Raw genomic sequence first — 18,792 nt, forward strand, 5'->3', positions numbered from 1 at the left:
ATGGAGCTCCATAATGAGCTGTGATGGGAAACACGGAGATAATTGGACCAAAGCGTTCTGAGTGCAGCAACTGCAGAGCCACTGAGTGCTGCTCAAGTCTGAGACCAGTCCAGATTTGCTCCAGAACCTCTACAAGAATCTAGTTCTGCTTGTTGAAGCCTTTAGGTCTGTTTGTAGCAAAGCCAGGAGGAACAGAGTGTCTCAGGTTGAGTCAGTAACTGAACAGAACCAGTCTGATTTCTGACTCCATCAACACATCTGAATGCTCAAAACCTTGCTCAAGGGCACTTAAACACATAACCCACAAGGCCCTGGGATTGAACCGCTCACCTCATCAGTGTCCAGCTGCTCCGCTACAGAGAGCCACGCCCCTTTTTGTTATTGCTGTTGCTAGTATTAAATGTGTGATTATTGTCCTGATGCTGCTGTTTAGGATGCTTTTCCTCTTGTTGAGGTAACGGGATGTTGCTATGACAACCACATCACTCTAAGATAACTGGACAGATCATTAAGTCAGATCTCAGATTTCTACATTAATCCAGTTTCTGACTCCAGGAATCGTGCTGCCATCCTGGGCGGAGGGTTTTGTATCTATTGTGGAAAGATGGGAGGGGCCTGATCAGGCCACAGGAGATGACCAATCAGAGCAAAGATGGCTCTTTGAAACGTAACATGTTTCTTCCTAAGGCTAATCAAAATGGACCACACCTGACTTCTACAAAACCTGAAGTTTGAGAGGGAGGGGCTTGGGTTAGACCCCTCCCAGATGCAGGTTTAATGTTTTTGTATTTAGCGGAGGGCTGCGCGGTGGCGCAGTGGTTAGAGCTGTTGCCTTCCTGGGTTCGCTTCCCGGCCTGGGATCTTTCTGCATGGAGTTTGCATGTTCTCCCCGTGCATGCGTGGGTTCTCTCCGGGTACTCCGGCTTCCTCCCACCGTCCAAAAACATGACTGTTAGGTTGATTGGTCTGTCTAAATTGTCCTTAGGTGTGTGTGTGTGTGCATGATTGTTTGTCCTGTGTGTCTCTGTGTTGCCCTGTGATGGACTGGCTCTCTGTCCAGGGTGTACCCCGCCTGATTGCCCGTTGACCGCTGGAGATAGGCACCAGCCCCCCCGCAACCCTAGATGGACAAGTGGGTTCAGAAGATGGATGGATGGTATTTAGCGGACGCTTTGTCCAAAGCAACGTACAGGTGATAATCAAGCCGGCAGGTTACCCTTGAGGCTAACAACAAACACTATTCAGTCAGTCCTAGGTGGCTGTGAGGCAGCATAATCAATCATAGAGGGAAGCGAACATGGAGTGTGCAGTAGAGTGGGGCATGGGTGCAGGGAGGGTGCTGGTTTAGAAGATGAAGAGCAGGGTCTTCAGGAGTCTCTTGAACATCGACAAGGACGCCCCTGTTCTGGTAGTGCTTGGTAGGTCATTCCACATTTGTGGAACGATGCATGAGAAGAGTCTGGATTGTCCTGAGCGTGGTGTAGGCACTGCTAGCCGACCATCCTGTGATGACCGGAGCGGCCGGGCCGAGACGTAAGCCTTTGCAAGAGGATTCAGGTAGATGGGAGCCGTACCATCTCGGACTTTGTATGCTAGTGTTAGCGGTTAGAATTTGATGCGTGCTGCTAGCGGTAGCCAGTGGAGCTCAATGAACAGAGGGGTGACGTGTGCTCTTTTAGGCTGATTGAAGACCAGACGCGCCGCTGCGTTCTGGACCATTTGAAGAGGTCTCACAGTGCAGCCTGGAAGACCAGTTAGAAGGGCGTTGCAGTAATGGAGGCGGGAGATGACGGTAGATTGCACCAGGAGCTGGGTGGCATGTTGTGTTAGGTATGGTCTGATCTTTCGTATGTTATACAGCACAAAGCGGCATGAACGAGCAACAGAGGCAACATGATCTTTAAAGGTCAGGTGTTCATCAATCACAACACCCAGATTTCGAACTGCCTTTGAAGGCGCCAGATATAGATTTTGGATTGAGATATTGTGCTGTATGGATGGTTTCACTGGGATGACAAGTAGTTCAGTTTTAGAGAGGTGGAGTTGGAGATGGTGGGATTTCATCCATCTTCATTTGTCAGAGAGACAGTCCAAGATTCCTGCAGATTTTACACCAGACTGAACAATAACTCATCTCAGCATCAAACGGTTCACACGAGCTGCTTTATTAAGACTGATAAATAAAAAAAAGAAAAACTGTGGATCACAGCAGGCTGAATGAAGTTTCCTCACAGAGAAAAGAAGTGGGCCGAATAGCCATCAGAAGTCCAACCACTCGGTCATGTAGATGCAGCTGGACGGAGAGATTTCCCCTCCCTCATGACAGTCATCAAACACCTGCAGACAGGATCAGGTGAGTTCAGGCGCGTCCACGAGCAGGATGCAGCCATGTTAATGAGTGTGGTTACCGGGCAGAGTCCGCAGGGCGTCTTGACGAGGCCGGTGGGCTGCAGGATGGGGTTCACGCCCCTGTACAGCTTCATCTGCCCGTCCACGCTGCCCACCGTCCCCTCCTTGGCGGCAATCACGGTCATCTCCACCTTCCCGTCATAGATGAGCGTGTTCAGAATGGTCTCGATGTCGTCCATGGACAGATCCACCTGGACACACACCTGTCAGACACACGGACTACAGCGAGCGTGATGTGTGATTGGTGGACGTTAGCAGTCACCTTACTAATTCCAAGCTCGCAGATGTACTTCCACACTTCATGAGAGGTGGCGAAGGAGCTGTTCCGCTGAACCATCGGGCTCTGATTGCTGTCCCTCGCTGCGTCAGCCTTAACACACGGAACACCACGACGGTCACATGACCAGAACCCACCTGTTCCTGAACAGCATCATCCAGACCAACCCAGAGGATGGGTTCTGATCCGATCATTTGGTCATTTGGCAGAACTATCAGGTTCTGGTCCAACAGTTGTTGTCGTCGGGAGGGTTCCCCAACAGAACAAAATGACCCAGAAGAACCTCAAAGGAGTATTGATGGAGGCTGGCTGAAGCTTCACGGTTAAAGAGCTTCCATCGTTTCTTTAAGACCTCTTTTAAAAGATAAGATCCTTACATCCCATAATGCCTTACTAAGGAACTGAGCTCAGAGACATGAGGTCAGGTCAGTGGACCTTCAGGAGGGAGATCTCTGCTGCCCTCTGGTGGTCCGTAATGACCTGAATAAACTTTTATTACCACACGGCTGTTCCAGCGCTCTCATAACAAAAACAGAGTAAGAGGACAATTCAGTTGTCTGTCTGTCCCGCTGTCTGGGGGTGGGGTTCAAACCTGCTCCACACACCTCAAGGGACAGTGCTGGACTGCCCTTTCCCTCTTGACCAGCTTGATTAATGTCCCCTTGACCCTCTCTACACTTCCACCAAACATAATAAACCTCATAAAAGGACAACAGACGCTACCACAGAGCTGTAGAGGGTCCATAACTGAGTTCAGTTCACCCCAAAGGAGTAGGTGAAGACGACGAGAGAGAGAGAGAGAGAGAGAGAGAGAGAGAGAGAGAGAGAGAGAGAGAGAGAGAGAGAGAGAGAGAGAGAGAGAGAGAGAGAGAGAGAGAGAGAGAGAGAGAGAGAGAGAGAGAGAGAGAGAGAGAGAGAGAGAGAGAGAGAGAGAGAGAGAGAGAGAGAGAGATCCTTCAGGCCGGTTTAAAGTCAGGCACATCCACGGATACCCAAAGTTCAGTCTCGGGGATGAGAGGTTTGTTGCTATGATGCTGCTGCTAAGCCAAGATCATTAAAAGGCTTCATTTAGTTTAACTTAAAGAGCAAGTCACCCCCTACCAGAGTCTAACTCCACTCCCACTTCCTGTTTGAAAAATGCAACAAATGCTGTTGCCTAGCAGACCGAGAGGGCGGAGCCGCTAACTAATACACACACACACAGGCTCACAACAACATTGTGACATCATATGGTACCAGCTAGTGATGTGTCGGTCGCGAACGAACCGGCCCTAAGAGCCGGCTCATCATTGGGAGCCGTGCCCCCCCCCCCCCCTTCCCTCTTGCTTTGGTGAAAGCTACAGGCGATTGGTCAGCATGTGTAACTGTGTGTCCAGACTGTCCACACACAGAGCAGTAGGGGCGGGGAAGAGGGAGGATCAGACTCAGACACACAGCAGAGCACATGCAGGTGGAGGGAGACGAGAGGGAATGAGGAGGAGGAAAAAGGTGAGAGAGAGAGAGAGAGAGAGAGAGACAGAGAGAGAGAGACAGAGACAGAGACAGAGAGAGAGAGAGAGAGAGACAGAGACAGAGACAGAGAGAGAGAGAGAGAGAGGGGAGAGCGCGACGAAGACGGTGAGAAAATGAGCGCCAGCAGTCGGAAAGTGGAGATTTCTTAAAGTGTTCAGTTATTAAATCCATAGAAATGATAAATATTTGATATATTGCTTTTTTTACATTAGTAAATTATTTTACATATAGTTTATCATCATTTTGGTTATAAATGTACTCCACGCAACAGAAAATCTGAGGAGCCACTTGGGAGCCGAAAGAGCCGGCTCTTTTTGGTGAGCTGAGCCAAAAGAACCGGCTCTCTAAAAAGAGCTGGAACTTCCATCACTAGTACCAGCTGAGGGTACCTCTTAGCCAATAGCGATGGCAGGTTTAAATTCAAATGCAGTGAAGAGTTTTTACCTGACAACGGTACTACACTGACAGTTTTAGGCAGAAAATTTAAATTTGAACTAAAATGCACTAAAGTGCAAAACTATTGACTACACGTGTCTGCAGCACGATTAGGCATGCATTTATATAGTTTATCAGCAAATAAAGCTGATTTGGGGGTGACTTGCTCTTTAAGAATTATTGGTAAAAATCAAAAACAAAAGACAGGATGCATTTTAGATGTTGCTTTTGTGTTTTCAGCTCTTTTGTATTTTTACTCCAAATTTGAATTTATTTAATTTAAATCTGCTAAATAAATCCTCTAAAACATTAATGTAACTAACATTTTTTATTCACCTGTTTTCCTTATTTAATTCCTAATTAATTTGGTGACTTGTTTGAATAACTTTGATTAAATATTTGATTTTATTGCAGTTTAGTACAAAAATAAGACTCAACAGGGTCAGGAATGTTGAGCATCAGCTGCGCTTTAGCAGGCAGGTGGGAAAAAAATTAAAATCAAGATGTTGGCAACAGAAAAACCCACATTGGATGATTTCCACTGCAGAAGTCATCCATATTTGTGGACAAGTTCAGGCTGTTGCTGAGGTGAACACCCATTTTTGTGCTCCTCTGCTGTTTTAGTGCACGCGTGTGTGTGTGTGTGTGTGTGTGTGTGTGTGTGTGTGTGTACCTTGCTCTGGAGGAATTTGAAGCACTGCTGGTTCAGAACTTCCACAAACTCTGACTCAAAGTCCTGGTCACTGTACCAGGCCCCACCTGTTACTGAGCGGTCTGGCTGCAGGTTGTACAGCATGTAAACCTTCTTCTTTGATGCCTACACACACACACACACACACACACACACACACACACACACACACACACACACACACACACACACACACACACACACACACACACACACACACACACACACACACACACTTTGATCACTAGTTAGAAAGCAATGCTCTGGTTTATGAACCGGCTACGTTTTTGTTCCGACAGCACTCACCGCCACAGACTTGACAGCTTTTATGAGTTTTTTGCTCTCGAGGTTCTTCAGGATCTTGTTGATCTCGGTCAGAGGGAGGTTGCTCTTAAAGCGGATGTCTCTGCTCCAGATTCCTGCAGCCACATTACACAGCCGTGATGTTCTAATCCGTTAGTGGTGAGCTGCATGTTTCTAGACATAAATAGGTTGGTACCTTTGTTTCCTGCATCTTCAATCACCTGATAGACCAGCTTCTCCTGGCTGTCTGAGCCTTTCATCTTACTGAAGCACAGAAAGGCGTTTCAGAGAGGCAGAACCAAACCACACAGGGGCCAGCGAGCAGATCTCAGGTCTTACCTGGACATCTGAGAGTCCTTTAGTCTGTACAGGAGACCTGAACTGTTCCTGAGAAGGTCCAGGTGACCCTATAATAGAATAGAACACCAGTTCAGATCATCCATCAGCATCACAGAGACCGACATGGGTCAGGTCCTCGAACCCACCAGGGCCAGCAGCTTGTTAATGGCCATGGCTCTCTGCTGAGGCTCCAGGTGAGGCATGTCGTTCTGGATCACCTGGTCTGTGATACCTTGAGGAAACTGCTGACACAGATCTTTGATCCTGGGTCACAGAAACAAGTTTAAACACATCAGAACGTCTTTTCACGTATGATTAACTTTTGTTTTTAAAGCAGTTTTCGCTTCAATCAGCTGCCTCCAATTCTCCTCTTATTTGCAACAAACTTATGTTTTATTTAACATGTATGAAAGCAATGCCTCTGTCCGTGTGCAAGACAGCAAACAGGTGTAACAGAACGATGGTGCAAATCTGGCAGCCACGTTGAAGACATGAAGTCTACTTTGGGACTTTCTTTTGACAAATAAACGAGTGAAGTGAATGCCGAAGTCTGAGTGAGCCTGTTCCCGTCCCGAAAACGGGTCCAAACTCAACTTGTCACCGATATGTGAGAGATTGTGGATGAGAAACGTTCAAATCGACCGAATGGACACAGAATCCGGTCCGTTCCAACCTGCTCTCCACCTCCGCGGGTTCCGTCTGGTTCATCTCCTTCTTCACCTTCACCTCCGCCATTCTGAACCGGTCGTGTGGCTCGTGTCCGAGCAGCGGCTCCGTTAAGGCGGTGATTCTGGTCCGCCACAATCAATCTCAGAGCAGGCGGTATCAAGATTGCCCTGGAGGGGTCCTTACAGATGTTTACCCAGCGGTAGGTGTCCGGAAAACTGCCCGTTCAAAAATAAATTAATTGAGATTCAGTTGAGCGGTTAAGTGAAAGACAAAAAAAATCTTATTTTAATCCTCAAAATTACTTCTCATTTTTTAATGTTTTTCAATTGAACCCACTTTTTATATTATTTTTACAATTTAAATAAAACGAGTTACTGAAACACCAGTGCCTACATTCAAATAAATCCAAGCGGAGAAAATTTCTCTAAACATTCATGAGATGCTAGTCCTGTCATTTCTAGGAACTTCTAAAGAGTGAACTTGTAGAAAGTTTCGCGGCAGCCCCGAGGGGCAGGCACTTGTGCTTACTCGTTCGTCTCAGACAGACTCTGTTGCCATGGTGACGTTGTATAAACGCTGCAGTTCTCAGAAGTGTCTCATCTCCCAGCCAGCTCGATGCGTCTGTATTCTTGAGCTCATAACCGTAAAAACGGTTCCGCTACACAACAAGAACTGTGCGGTACGGGAGCGGTAAACCGGTAGCCAGCGGAGGGCGCTGTCTAATGGCTGACAGCTGATTAATATCAGTGTTGAGACGTTATAACCTCTTATTTAGTACATTAGATTGCTATCCTGTTTTTTCAGATATCATCACGTCTCAGTGAGTTGTGACGGTCTAGCTGGACGTTTGTGAGCAGCACTTTTAAAACAAGGACTCAAAAAACTCAAGTTTTCTTTTCTGCTTTAACTGAAGAAGAAGAAACCCTGATCTCCTGATTTGTTGATATCCGTTACCATGGCAGCAGGAGCTGTTTTACCTCCACTTATCATTCCCATCATCTACCTGCCAACTCATCGAGCCAAGAAGCACATCGATACCACAACACCTGTCTCCATCCAGTCAGGTACCCCCCCCCCCCCCCCCCCCCACACACACACACACACACACACACACACACCACACACTTCTGTCCTCCATTCATCTATCTATCCATCCATTCATATTCTTTTGTTAATTTCACAACACACACACACAGCATGGATCTAGCTGGTTCCAGCTTTTTCTAGCAAGCTCTATCCGGTTCTAGCTGGATACAGGACGGATCTTCTGTGTTGCAGCAGATCTGAAGAAACTTCTGACTGAAGATACTTTGTGGTTGAATTATTGTCTTGCGACGAGGCTGATCGGGGTTTCTGCTAAATTTGCCACCTTGCAGCGCTGATCTAAACAACAGTTTGTGCGTGCAGACTCTGCAGGTGTGCTGATCTTCTATACGTTGGATGGGTCGAAGCCAGAGCTGGGGCAGAGAGGGGCAGCTGGCAGCAGCAGGAAGTACACAGAGCCCATCCTGCTACCTGCTGGTCGGGTGTCTGTCAAAGCTGTGGCTGTCACCAGGTAAACACTCACCTGATAACGAGTGACAGGAATAAAAGTAGCACTGCATCACTTCCTGTTTATCAGACCATAACTGTGTTTGATACAGTGATGGCAGACAGAGCTCTGTGGTGACCAAGGTCTTCTCAGTGGTTCAACTGGATTCAGGCAGCACTGTGGAGAACCAGAATAGTCTGCAGAACCACTTGAAGGTAAACACTCACCCGCTGCTCTGCATATTCCATAAACCCGTCCTCTATTTGTATGAAACTATCTGCCCTTGCTCATTCCTTCATTGTTCTGTTACTTCAGCCTGATGGAACTTGTGATTCTGCTGAGAAATCACTTGGTTCTCCACAAAGATCTGTAGGTAAGTACGAAAAGGTCCACTAGTACACACCTGCACCCAAACCAGGTTTAATCCATCCATCCATCCTAGTCTAATTTATTATTCATTCATTTTCTGAACTTCTTGCATCTGAGTGGAGTCTTGGGGACACACGGAGACAGATACCCAGCCACACGCTCACTCACACCTACGGTACAGGCCAAAGCTTTGGACACACCTTCTCATTCAATGTGTTTTCTTTATTTTCATGATCATTTACATAGATTCTGACTGAAGGCATCAAAACTATGATTGAACACATGTGGAGTCATGCACTTACCAAAAAAGGTGAAATAACTGAAAACATGTTTTGTGCGCTAATTTCTTAAAAAGGCCACCCTTTGCTCTGATCACCGCCATGGACGTGATTTTGGGGGGGGACAGGGGGGACATGTCCCCCCCACTTTTTCCAAAATCAAGTTTTGACCCCTGCACTTTTTACCATCCAAAAACAATATTACGCTATATTAAATTGACACTGGTTGAGCTCTAAGACCAAGCGGAAAACAGCCGTTTGTGTTGAAACCTGTTTCCCATTAGAGCATACTGTAAAGATCCCCCCCCCCCCGTGTCCCCCCCACTTCTCAAGTGAAAATTACGTCCATGATCACCGCTCTGATTACTCTTGGCTTTTGATGAGCTTCAAGAGGTTGTCACCTGAAATGGTTTTCCAACAGTCTTGAGGGACTACCTCTTGAAACTTGAACCCTGAGAATGAGAAGGTTTGTCCAAACACACTGAAGCATCACTTCATTTAATCATCATCATCAACTTGTATTTATAAAGCACATTTAAACGGCGACAACGCCAACCAAAGTGCTGTATAAGACAATACATCACCAAAATAGATAAAACAAATAAAAACTATAAAAAATAAAAACAGGAAAGCAGACGGGTTAAACACTCTCAGCCGGGAAGGCCAGGGAATAGAAATATGTCTTCAAACGTACTTTAAAAGTGGGAAGGGAGGGGGCGAGTTGGACCGTCAGGGCCAGGGGGAGTTGGTTCCAAAGTTTAGGCGCACACACTGAAAAAGCCCGTTCGCCACGGGCCATGTAACGGGCCGGGGGTACAAGCAGAATGTGCTGTCAGAGGACCTCAGGGTTCGCGCCGGAACAGAGGGACTCAAAAGATGTGCCAAATAGGAGCGGGCCATTTCATGAATAGAGTTGTAAACCAACAGGAGAATTTTGAACTTAATCCGAAACCGAACTGGAAGCCAGTGTAAATTTTCCAGAACAGGGGTGATATGCTGCCGTCGGTCTACGCCCGTAAGAAACCTTGCGGCAGCATTCTGAACCAGTTGGAGGCGTACCACTGAAGAGGAGGGAATACCATATAAGAGAGAGTTGGCATAGTCCAGACGTGATGTTACAAAGGCATGAACAACTGACTGAAGATCTTTTTTGTTCAGGACAGATTTTAGTTTGGCCAGCCGGCGAAGATGAACGAAACATGACCTGACTCTACCTGATTTATCTGTGCATCCATTTTAAAAACGTCCAGAGTGAACCCAAGTTTGTAATTGTCGGCTTCACCAAAACTGACAATGACGGGGGCAGAGAGGGCTCCACAGCAGAGGGGGAGCAGGGGGCAAAGAGAATAGCCTCCAGTTTGGAGCTGTTAAGATGTAAGGTATAGAACCAGAACTAGGACTGACTGGGGTCTAAGAAGGCAGGAAAGAGTCAGAGACCAATCCAGATGGAACAAAGTTAATGGCAGCAGCAACAGTTAATACAAACATCTAGAGCAAAGCCAGCTGAGTGAGGAGAGTCATCGTGTCCTCCAGGAGTCTAAGTCTATAGTATCACATAGCAGCATAACTAAAGGGATGAGCCAGGAACACCCAGTAAGTTCTCCAGTAGTATAAGCCTTTAATGAGTAAGTAATATTTGTGTTCTATTTACGAAGGTGAATTTGAATTTTATGGCTTTTCAGGTTTAAATGCTTTTTAAAATGTGCTACGCAAATAAATTTGGACTGGATTGGATTACATGTATTGTTATTATTTGATTATATTATAGAACAGATCGTTTCTTCTTCTTTTTATTGCACCTTTGACATAAAAATCACAGTGGAGTGATGTGAGCTCTTCTGTTGGCTCCAGTTAGGAGCCTCACTGCAGAGCTCTGGACCAACTGAAGGCGGTCAACAGCTTTTTTGTTAAAAAGTGTGTCACAGTAATCTAGACGGGGGAGATAAAGGCACGAATAACATTACAAGTTCGTGTTTTGACACCAATCTTCACAGTTTGGAGATATTTCTCAAATGATAAAAACTGTTCTGAACCAGTGTTTTGGGGTAAAAGAAGGAGCTTGATATTTCCATCTAAATTAGACCAAACTCTGAACAAACAATCCTTTTGTTCACATCCTGTCCTGAAATGTGTATCCAGAGCTGACGGTGAGGGGACAGCTGGGCTCCAAGACCCCTTCCACCACATGGATCAGTTCGTCCCAGACAAACCAGACTGTGGTAAACAAGTCTAAAGATAGGCTCTGTGTTGTGTACAGGCTTTATTTACATCCTTATCTGACAGGATTCATATGAACTGAAGCAGATGAACAGCACGGAGGCCACCCGAGTGCAGCGACAGACCAACTTTCTCCGGTAGGAACACGCCCACAACCAGAGTGTCATGGTCCTGCGTCTCCCTCATGTGTGCCCCTGTGTTCTCCATCCTTCTCTAGCTTTCCCTCATGTGTCTCCTTGTCTGCAGCCCCCTCCATGTTCTCCCTCCAGGCATCCCCCCAGGTTCTGGCCCCTTTAGTTCTCCGACCCCTCCAGGTGTCTCTCTAGAATCCCCCCTCACGTGTACCCAGCTTCCTGTGCTCCTTCTGGCCTCCAGCTCCCACCAGGTTTCCCAGGTCATCTAGCTTGTCTTTCCCTGTAGTTTTCTTATTCAGGTGTTTTCTTCTAGGTTCCTCCTTGGTCCTTCCCCTCTGGTTTATTAGTTCTCATTAGATCTTTAGTTATTTGTCTTTCTAGGCTTTGTTATTTTTCATAGGTCATGTTTTATCTCTCCCTCTCAGCTTAGTTTCCTCTCCCCGTTGGTTAATTGATTTCACCAGGTTTCTCTCCCCACTCACCTGCAGCTCATTCTCCAATCATCCTGCCCCAGTGTATACAGGTGCTGGCCAGTAAATTAGAATATCATCAAAAGGTTGAAAATATTTCAGTAATTCCATTCAAAACGTGAAACTTGTACATTATATTCATGCAATGCACACAGACCAATGTATTTCCAATGTTTATTACGTTTAATTTTGATATTTATAGGTGACAACCAATGAAAACATCAAATCTGGTATCTCAGAAAATTAGAATATTCTAAAGGCCAATGAAAAAATGTTTGTTTCTCTAATGTTGGCCAACTGAAAAGAATGAACATGAAAAGAATGTGCATGTATAGCACTCAATACTTAGTCGGGGCTCCTTTTGCCTCAATAACTGCAGTAATGCGGCGTGGCATGGACTCGATCAGTCTGTGGCACTGCTCAGGTGTTATGAGAGCCCAGGTTGCTCTGATAGTCGTCTTCAGCTCCTCTGCATTGTTGGGTCTAGCGTATTGCATCCTCCGCTTCACAATACCCCATAGATTTTCTATGGGGTTAAGGTCAGGCGAGTTTGCTGGCCAATCAAGGACAGGGATACCATGGTCCTTGAACCAGGTGCTGGTGGTTTTGGCACTGTGTGCAGGTGCCAAGTCCTGTTGAAAGGTGAAGTCTGCATCCCCATAAAGTTGGTCAGCAGCAGGAAGCATGAAGTGCTCTAAAACTTCCTGGTAGACGGCTGCATTGACCCTGGACCTCAGGAAACAGAGTGGGCCAACACCGGCAGATGACATGGCACCCCACACCATCACTGACGGTGGAAACTTTACACTGGACCTCATGCAACGTGGATTCTGTGCTTCTCCGCTCTTCCTCCAGACTCTGGGTCCTTGATTTCCAAAGGAAATGCAGAACTTGCTTTCATCAGAAAACATAACTTTGGACCACTCAGCATCAGTCCAGTCCTTTTTGTCCTTGGCCCAGGCGAGACGCTTCTTGCGCTGTTTCATGTTCAAGAGTGGCTTGACACACGGAATGCGACACCTGAATCCCATGTCTTTCATGAGTCTCCTCGTGGTGGTTCTTGAAGCGCTGACTCCAGCTGCAGTCCACTCTTTGTGGATCTCCCCCACATTTTTGAATGGGTTTGTCGTCACAATTCTCTGCAGGGTGCGGTTATCCCTAGAGCTTGTACACTTTTTTCTACCACATTTTTTCCGTCCCTTCGCCTGTCTGTTAATGTGCTTGGACACAGAGCTCTGCGAACAGCCAGCTTCTTTAGCAATCACCTTTTGTGTCTTGCCCTCCTTGTGCAAGGTGTCAATGATTGTCTTTTGGACAGCTGTTAAGTCAGAAGTCTTCCCCATGATTGTGGTGCCTTCAAAACAAGACTGAGGGACCTTTTAAAGGCCTTTGCAGGTGTTTTGAGTAAATCAGCTGATTAGAGTGGCAGCAGGTGTCTTCTATATTCAGCCTTTTCAGAATATTCTAATTTTTTGAGATACCAAATTTGGAGTTTTCATTAGTTGTCACTTATGAATATCAAATTTAAATGTAATGAACATTGGAAATACATTGGTCTGTGTGCATTGCATGAATATAATGTACAAGTTTCACGTTTTGAATGGAATTACTGAAATATTTTCAACCTTTTGATGATATTCTAATTTACTGGCCAGCACCTGTAAAACCCTGTCTGTGTCTCACTGTGGTGTTGGTCCATTGTCTTGTCAGTATTGTCTCCCCTCCCCTCCCCTCCCCTCCCCTCCCCTTCCCTCTTGGTATTTTGACTTACTCTAGGTCTCTTGTGGTTTTTGGATGTTACTAGGATTGATTTTTGGAATTTTTGGTTTTTGGCCTCCAGCCCTTTTGGATTACCCCAAATTAAAGGTTTTACGTTTTAATTACTCCTACCTTGTGTCACCCTGGGTCTGCATCTTGGGTCCTAACCTTCCTCCAACCTCACACCCTGACACAGAGTTGCACCTAGCTACAGGGACACGCCCCCTTATAAGGAAATATCCATCGTAGGCAGACCCCCTCACTGTCTGGAATGAGGTCTTTAGTAGTCTACGTTGGAGTTTAGAGTTTGGACCTAAAACTCCAGTGAGATGCAAGAATCAATCAATCGATCAATTAATCTTTATTTATAATGCACTTTTCGTACACAGTCGACAGAAATCAAACATAACAGATGAGAATCAACACGGACAACAACAGCTCCGCCCCTTTGTCTGTCCAGGTGTGCTCGATGTCTCAGCGCTCGTCCATCAGACCCCTTTGCTAGGTTTTGCACTCATTGTGGAGAAGAAATTCCACAGTTACCCAGTCAGAGGCTGCCTCCTGCAGAGGGAGGACAGGTACTACATACGCTTGATCACCGTCCAGGTAATAACAGGTAAAGAAATGTTGACTGGATGAATGTGTCCAGATGCTGCTGTGTGTCAGCTGTAAATCCATGGTTCCTGCCAATACTCCAGTCTGCTTGGTTTGTGAAGCGCCAATCGATTTGCAGCTGCAGCCTAAGGCTAGCCTGTCACCACAGGTACACAACAGGTGTTTACCAGGTGCACAACAGGGTTTCCATAGGTTTCCTTTGCATGTGTTGTTGTGTTTATGTTGGTGTGTGGTTGTAGGATCATGTGGTTTGTGTTTCTTGTGGAAGTGGGAATCCACCTCACGTCTCCAGCTGTTTGGCCTGTGAGAACCACCTGCAGCAGGTACAGTTGGATCAGGTATGTTTCGTTTTAAAAGCTCACGTTCAACCGTTTGTGACGGCGGTGGCTTTGTTTACTGCAGACGATGTGTGGTGGGAACAGCACCCCCTCTGTCCTGGCAGCAGACCAGATGCTATCCTGCTCCAGATGTGAAAGACTGAACCGCAGCGATGCCAGATTCTGTGACTGGTGTGGATCCAAGGTGAATTCACTGCCACGTGCACCTTTAGCCACTCTGCTTAGCGTGTGTGGAGTGAAGCATTGTGGGATATGTAGTGACGTGACATGCATGTTCAGCCCACTCATTTACTCAGGTGTGTAACGTGTTGCCGATGCGGAGCAAGTGGACACCCGTATGCATTCTATTGTGCTTGCTGTGGCAGCTTTCTTAAAGGGCCAGACCCGCCCACATCCTTTGGTGATGTCATACAACCGATCACGTGCACCACAACAAATCAGGTATACCAGTTTCGGATAACACACCAGTAGATACTTCCTGGATCCTGTTAATTGCGTCCTCTTTCTTTCTGCATTGGCTCAGTCCCCAGCTAGGCCATCATTAAGCCCCACCCCCAAAGTGAAGATAACTCTGCCCAGTGTGGACCAGTCTACACAGACTGTAGGACTCTATTTCCCATCAGCCACAGAGCTGCAGAGGAAGAAGCAACAGATCATGCTAGAAGAGGTCACCAGACGACTGGTGACCAGAGTCCGCTGTCCACCTGTGACAGCCATTAGCCCAGGCCGAGGTAATAGAGTACAAATACTTTGTTGGTCTGTTGTGAGTCTTTGTGCTGAACGTGTGAATCTGTTCCCCTGCTGGTTTTGTCTTCAGGATACTGGAGGCAGCAGCTAGATCATGTGTGTGCTAACCTGAGAAGTTATGCTCAGAACAACGCCCCCTTCAGGGCTGTCCTGGGAGAGCCTCGACTGGGCCGGGTACACGCCTCACCTGCTCCTCACCTGTCTAACCAGAACAGCCCTTCATTCTGCTCAGTGTTTCTGGGTTGTATGTGTTTCATCCCTCACCTGAGCAGGTGTTGCCAGGCATGTGTTTGACTGTTCAGGTCGCTCCTGATTGGTTGACTGGTTTTGTCGTGTTTCAGGTTGTTTCCGCTGTGCTTCAAGAGGACCCTCATGAAGTCAGCCTGACCATCACCTTCGTGTCAGCAGGACAGAAGGAACAGCAGGTCTGTTCGGAACAAGGAACCGGACCTGAAGCTGAATCTCAGCGGTGAATGACAAAGTGAACCTGTTCGAGGCTGCTGTTTGGTCCTAGGTTGGCTCTGATGACGACTGTGGTGAACCGTCGAGTGGAGGACCAGGACCAGTGGGTCAGACTGAGACTCTGAGCAGAGTGACTGAGCAGTCCGCTGATAGCACCCATCTCAGTAAGAACATTTGCTCCTGACCTGCATGTTAGGTTCTCCATAGGTGCTTCAGTTCTCATGGATGGGGTGGGGGTGGGGGAACGTGATTGTCCAAAGAACTAACCGCTAGTCGAGCAAACAGCTTGGCTGGCCTGTATTTGTTATTTGTATGGCGCCTTCTTAGGATTCTACAACCCCCCAAGGCGCTTCACAACGCAATCAGTCATTCATCCATTCACACACACATTCACACCCTGGTGGTGATGATCTACGATGTAGCCACAGCTGCCCTGGGGCGCACTGACAGAGGCGAGGCTGCCGAGCACTGGCGCCACCAGCAGGCAAGGTGGGTTAAGCGTCTTGCCCAAGGACACAACAGCAGCATTCTCTGATCGGAGCCGGGATTGAACCTGCAACCTTTCGATTACTGGACAACCCGCCCTACCTCCTGAGCTACTGCTGTCCCAACGCTACGCAAAGTTATGGTTATTTAATTATTTACAAGTGAGTGGGCGTACGATGAAGCAGTACGACGAACCGAAAGCAACACATCTGCTCACGTCTGATGTACCTTGTGTTTTTCTGTACCTGTTTACCTGGAAAGGTGCTATATGAATAAAAGTTTACTTATTTATCCACATCCATCAAACACGCAACAGTGTTCATTGTGGGCTTCGGGAAAATGAATACATGTTGTTTTCAACATAAACCATTAAATGGAAAGGAAGTGCTCAGAAAAACACGGAGCTTTAAGTTTGAAAGCATCTTTCCAGTTTCCTGTTTGACGTTCTATTGTTTGTCTCTGGTAATTACACATTTTACCTCATAAATGGGTCAGAACCGTCTGATTCGGTGTTTTGTTTGTTTTTGACTGCCAGGAGGTGATCAGCTGTCAGGTATGATAAAACCAAAACTAAACCAGGCACCCACACCTGCGGTAAGACTTTACTCTCACTTCCTATTGGGTTAGAAATAGAAACTACCCTCCTCTGATTGGGTGTTTGGCTTCAGATGGCCAACAGTCAGTTGCTGAAAGAGCTGGGTCAGGGTAGAGGTCGTATCAGCATCATCCAACAGCTCCTGGATCAGGTAGGGGCTCCTGTAACCAACCAGCAGCTTCATCTGTCACCTGAGACAGTTTAATGCTGACCAGGTGTGCTTGCTGATTTAACAGGGGGCGGATCCATCCTGCTGTGAGAGCGGAGGCCGACACGCACTGGTAGTTGCTGTGAGGAATGGTCACCATGACCTACTTCCTGTTCTGGTGCAGCGAGGCGCCAACGTGAACCAGCAGTCTGGGCCGTAAGAACTCCAGGAGACTGGGAAATCAACCAAACCAAAGCTCAGACACATACCGCCACGAAAACTCATCAGTCTGTTTGTAGGAAGTGAACGGATGTGAATGTCTTCATTAATGATTAATTATATTATAGACATGCACTTGTATAGCACCTTTCTGAGTCAGAGGACTCCAGAGCGATTCATCCATTCACACACACACATTCGCACCCTGGTGGTGGTGAGCTACACTGTAGCCACAGCTGCCCTGGGGCGCACTGACAGGGGCGATCACCACGTTGATTAAACTGATGAAAACTTGGCTTTGCACACCAAGGGCATTGGGGCGGGGCTACGGTTTGACAGACATGTGCATTTGCAGGTGTGTTGAGTTTTGAGGTTATGTTGAAATTATAAAAGCAAAAGTAACTTTGGGTTTAAACTGTTGAGGAAAGAGCAGGGTAGTGCACCTCTTAGACCACTCCCACTTCATGACCACACCTCCATGTCATCTAGTCTCTGCAGGGATCTGGTTCTGTTCCATCAGCCCTGTGACATCATTAAGATGTGCTCCTCTTTCCTAGGATGAAGAACACAGCTCTTCACGAAGCTGCTGCTCTGGGTTCTGATGGTCTCCAGAGCGCCGAGCTCCTGCTCAGGTATGACTCACCTGTATATCTGATTTAAAAAAGAGAATTCTGTTTCCTCTGGAGTAACATTAAAGAACACCAGCAGCTGTAGCTCCTCCTGCCTCCCCCCATCTTACTGATTTCAGGTGTAAGGCGAGCGTGACGCAGAAGAATGCTGCTGGTCTGACGGCGAGTGACATGGCGATGAGCTCCGGTTGCAGTGAGCTGGTGTCTCTGATGGCTGCTCGGACTGGACTGGACTTTCTGGACAAACTGGGACGGTTCTGATAGTCTGTTGGGTTTATGGTGTCTGACGTAGTTCCTCGCCATTGTTGATCTAAAGCCGAAGCTCAGAGAACCAAAGGTAAAGGAAGTCCAATTTCTGCTAGATAGAACCTGGTTCTGAAAGATCACCATTTGGTGATGATGTAACTATGGCTTGTTTACCAACCCACAGTCTACAGTTAAAAATAAAAGATGATTGTGTTGCACATTTGTATGCTTTTTTTTTTATAAGTCAGGGACTCCAAAGTGCTTTACAGTAGTTATTCACACACTGATGGTGATGAGCTACATCATAGCCACAGCTGTGGCCCTGTAGTGTCTGCACTCCTGACCAATAAAGAGGAACCAAATGCCCATTACTGTTTTGCCTGGGTTGATTTACCTCCTGCCTGAAGGATCCGCCCTTCCTCCCTCACCTTCCCTCCACATCATGACAAATGGGACCAGGGGCCTCACTAAAACATGTACTAACCCATGTACTTACATGTACTTACATGTACTTTCCAGACCTATACAACACAACTTCTGCACAGCTGCACACAATTCCCGCTTTACATGCTTAACCCGGTTCAAACTCCATCAAGTTGGTGAAAGAGTCACGTGAACAAAAACACTAAACTACAACATCTAACAGCCAAGCTGCTAGAACTAAATAATTATAATACTAGAAGCTTTGCTGGGACTCTTTTTCTTAAGATGCTAGCATCGTTCTCGTTAGCCATTAGCTAAAAACGACCCAGAATAAACGTGTTGTATACTTTTGAGCTGAAGAGGGCGCCAAACTGACGTTTTTAGACAGAATTTAGTTTTCAAAGAAATGCATCAAAATGCCAAAATAATGACTACACACGTCTACAACACAATTAGACACTCATATATACAAGTTATCAGCTAAAAAAGTTG

At 46.7% G+C, this 18,792-nt stretch overlaps 2 protein-coding genes across 3 annotated transcripts; one reads left to right on the top strand and one right to left on the bottom strand.

Annotated features, from left to right (window-relative positions):
- Positions 1-2,144: 2,144 nt before the first annotated feature.
- polr3f (polymerase (RNA) III (DNA directed) polypeptide F) lies at positions 2,145-7,299 on the bottom strand. Its single transcript, XM_070552668.1, has 10 exons — positions 7,164-7,299; positions 6,640-6,850; positions 6,113-6,230; positions 5,967-6,034; positions 5,824-5,891; positions 5,631-5,743; positions 5,307-5,450; positions 2,672-2,779; positions 2,409-2,600; positions 2,145-2,337 (listed from the first exon to the last, which is right to left on the bottom strand). Exons 2-10 carry the CDS (start codon positions 6,699-6,701, stop codon positions 2,260-2,262), a joined length of 951 nt encoding a protein of 316 aa, XP_070408769.1. The 5' UTR covers positions 6,702-6,850; positions 7,164-7,299; the 3' UTR covers positions 2,145-2,259.
- A 69-nt stretch (positions 7,300-7,368) lies between these two features.
- On the top strand, positions 7,369-18,095 carry dzank1 (double zinc ribbon and ankyrin repeat domains 1). 2 transcript variants are annotated; one of them, XM_054743862.2, is made up of 21 exons: positions 7,369-7,455; positions 7,549-7,699; positions 8,043-8,190; positions 8,279-8,381; positions 8,482-8,539; positions 10,953-11,032; positions 11,097-11,167; positions 13,853-13,970; positions 14,042-14,155; positions 14,247-14,330; positions 14,410-14,529; positions 14,625-14,786; positions 14,869-15,076; positions 15,163-15,266; positions 15,434-15,517; positions 15,607-15,718; positions 16,576-16,634; positions 16,709-16,786; positions 16,872-16,999; positions 17,560-17,634; positions 17,751-18,095. In XM_054743862.2, the coding sequence occupies exons 2-21, from the start codon at positions 7,591-7,593 to the stop codon at positions 17,890-17,892; spliced, it is 2,157 nt and encodes a 718-aa protein (XP_054599837.2). In that variant the 5' UTR covers positions 7,369-7,455; positions 7,549-7,590; the 3' UTR covers positions 17,893-18,095. The 2 variants fall into 2 exon arrangements, with proteins under 2 accessions (XP_054599837.2, XP_015828127.3); XM_015972641.3 differs by lacking the exon at positions 7,369-7,455 and having other exon boundaries at positions 7,566-7,699; positions 10,953-11,029.
- The last annotated feature ends 697 nt before the right edge of the window (positions 18,096-18,792 follow it).

This window comes from Nothobranchius furzeri, chromosome 6 (assembly GCF_043380555.1).
Source record: "Nothobranchius furzeri strain GRZ-AD chromosome 6, NfurGRZ-RIMD1, whole genome shotgun sequence".
Lineage (NCBI taxonomy): Eukaryota > Metazoa > Chordata > Actinopteri > Cyprinodontiformes > Nothobranchiidae > Nothobranchius > Nothobranchius furzeri.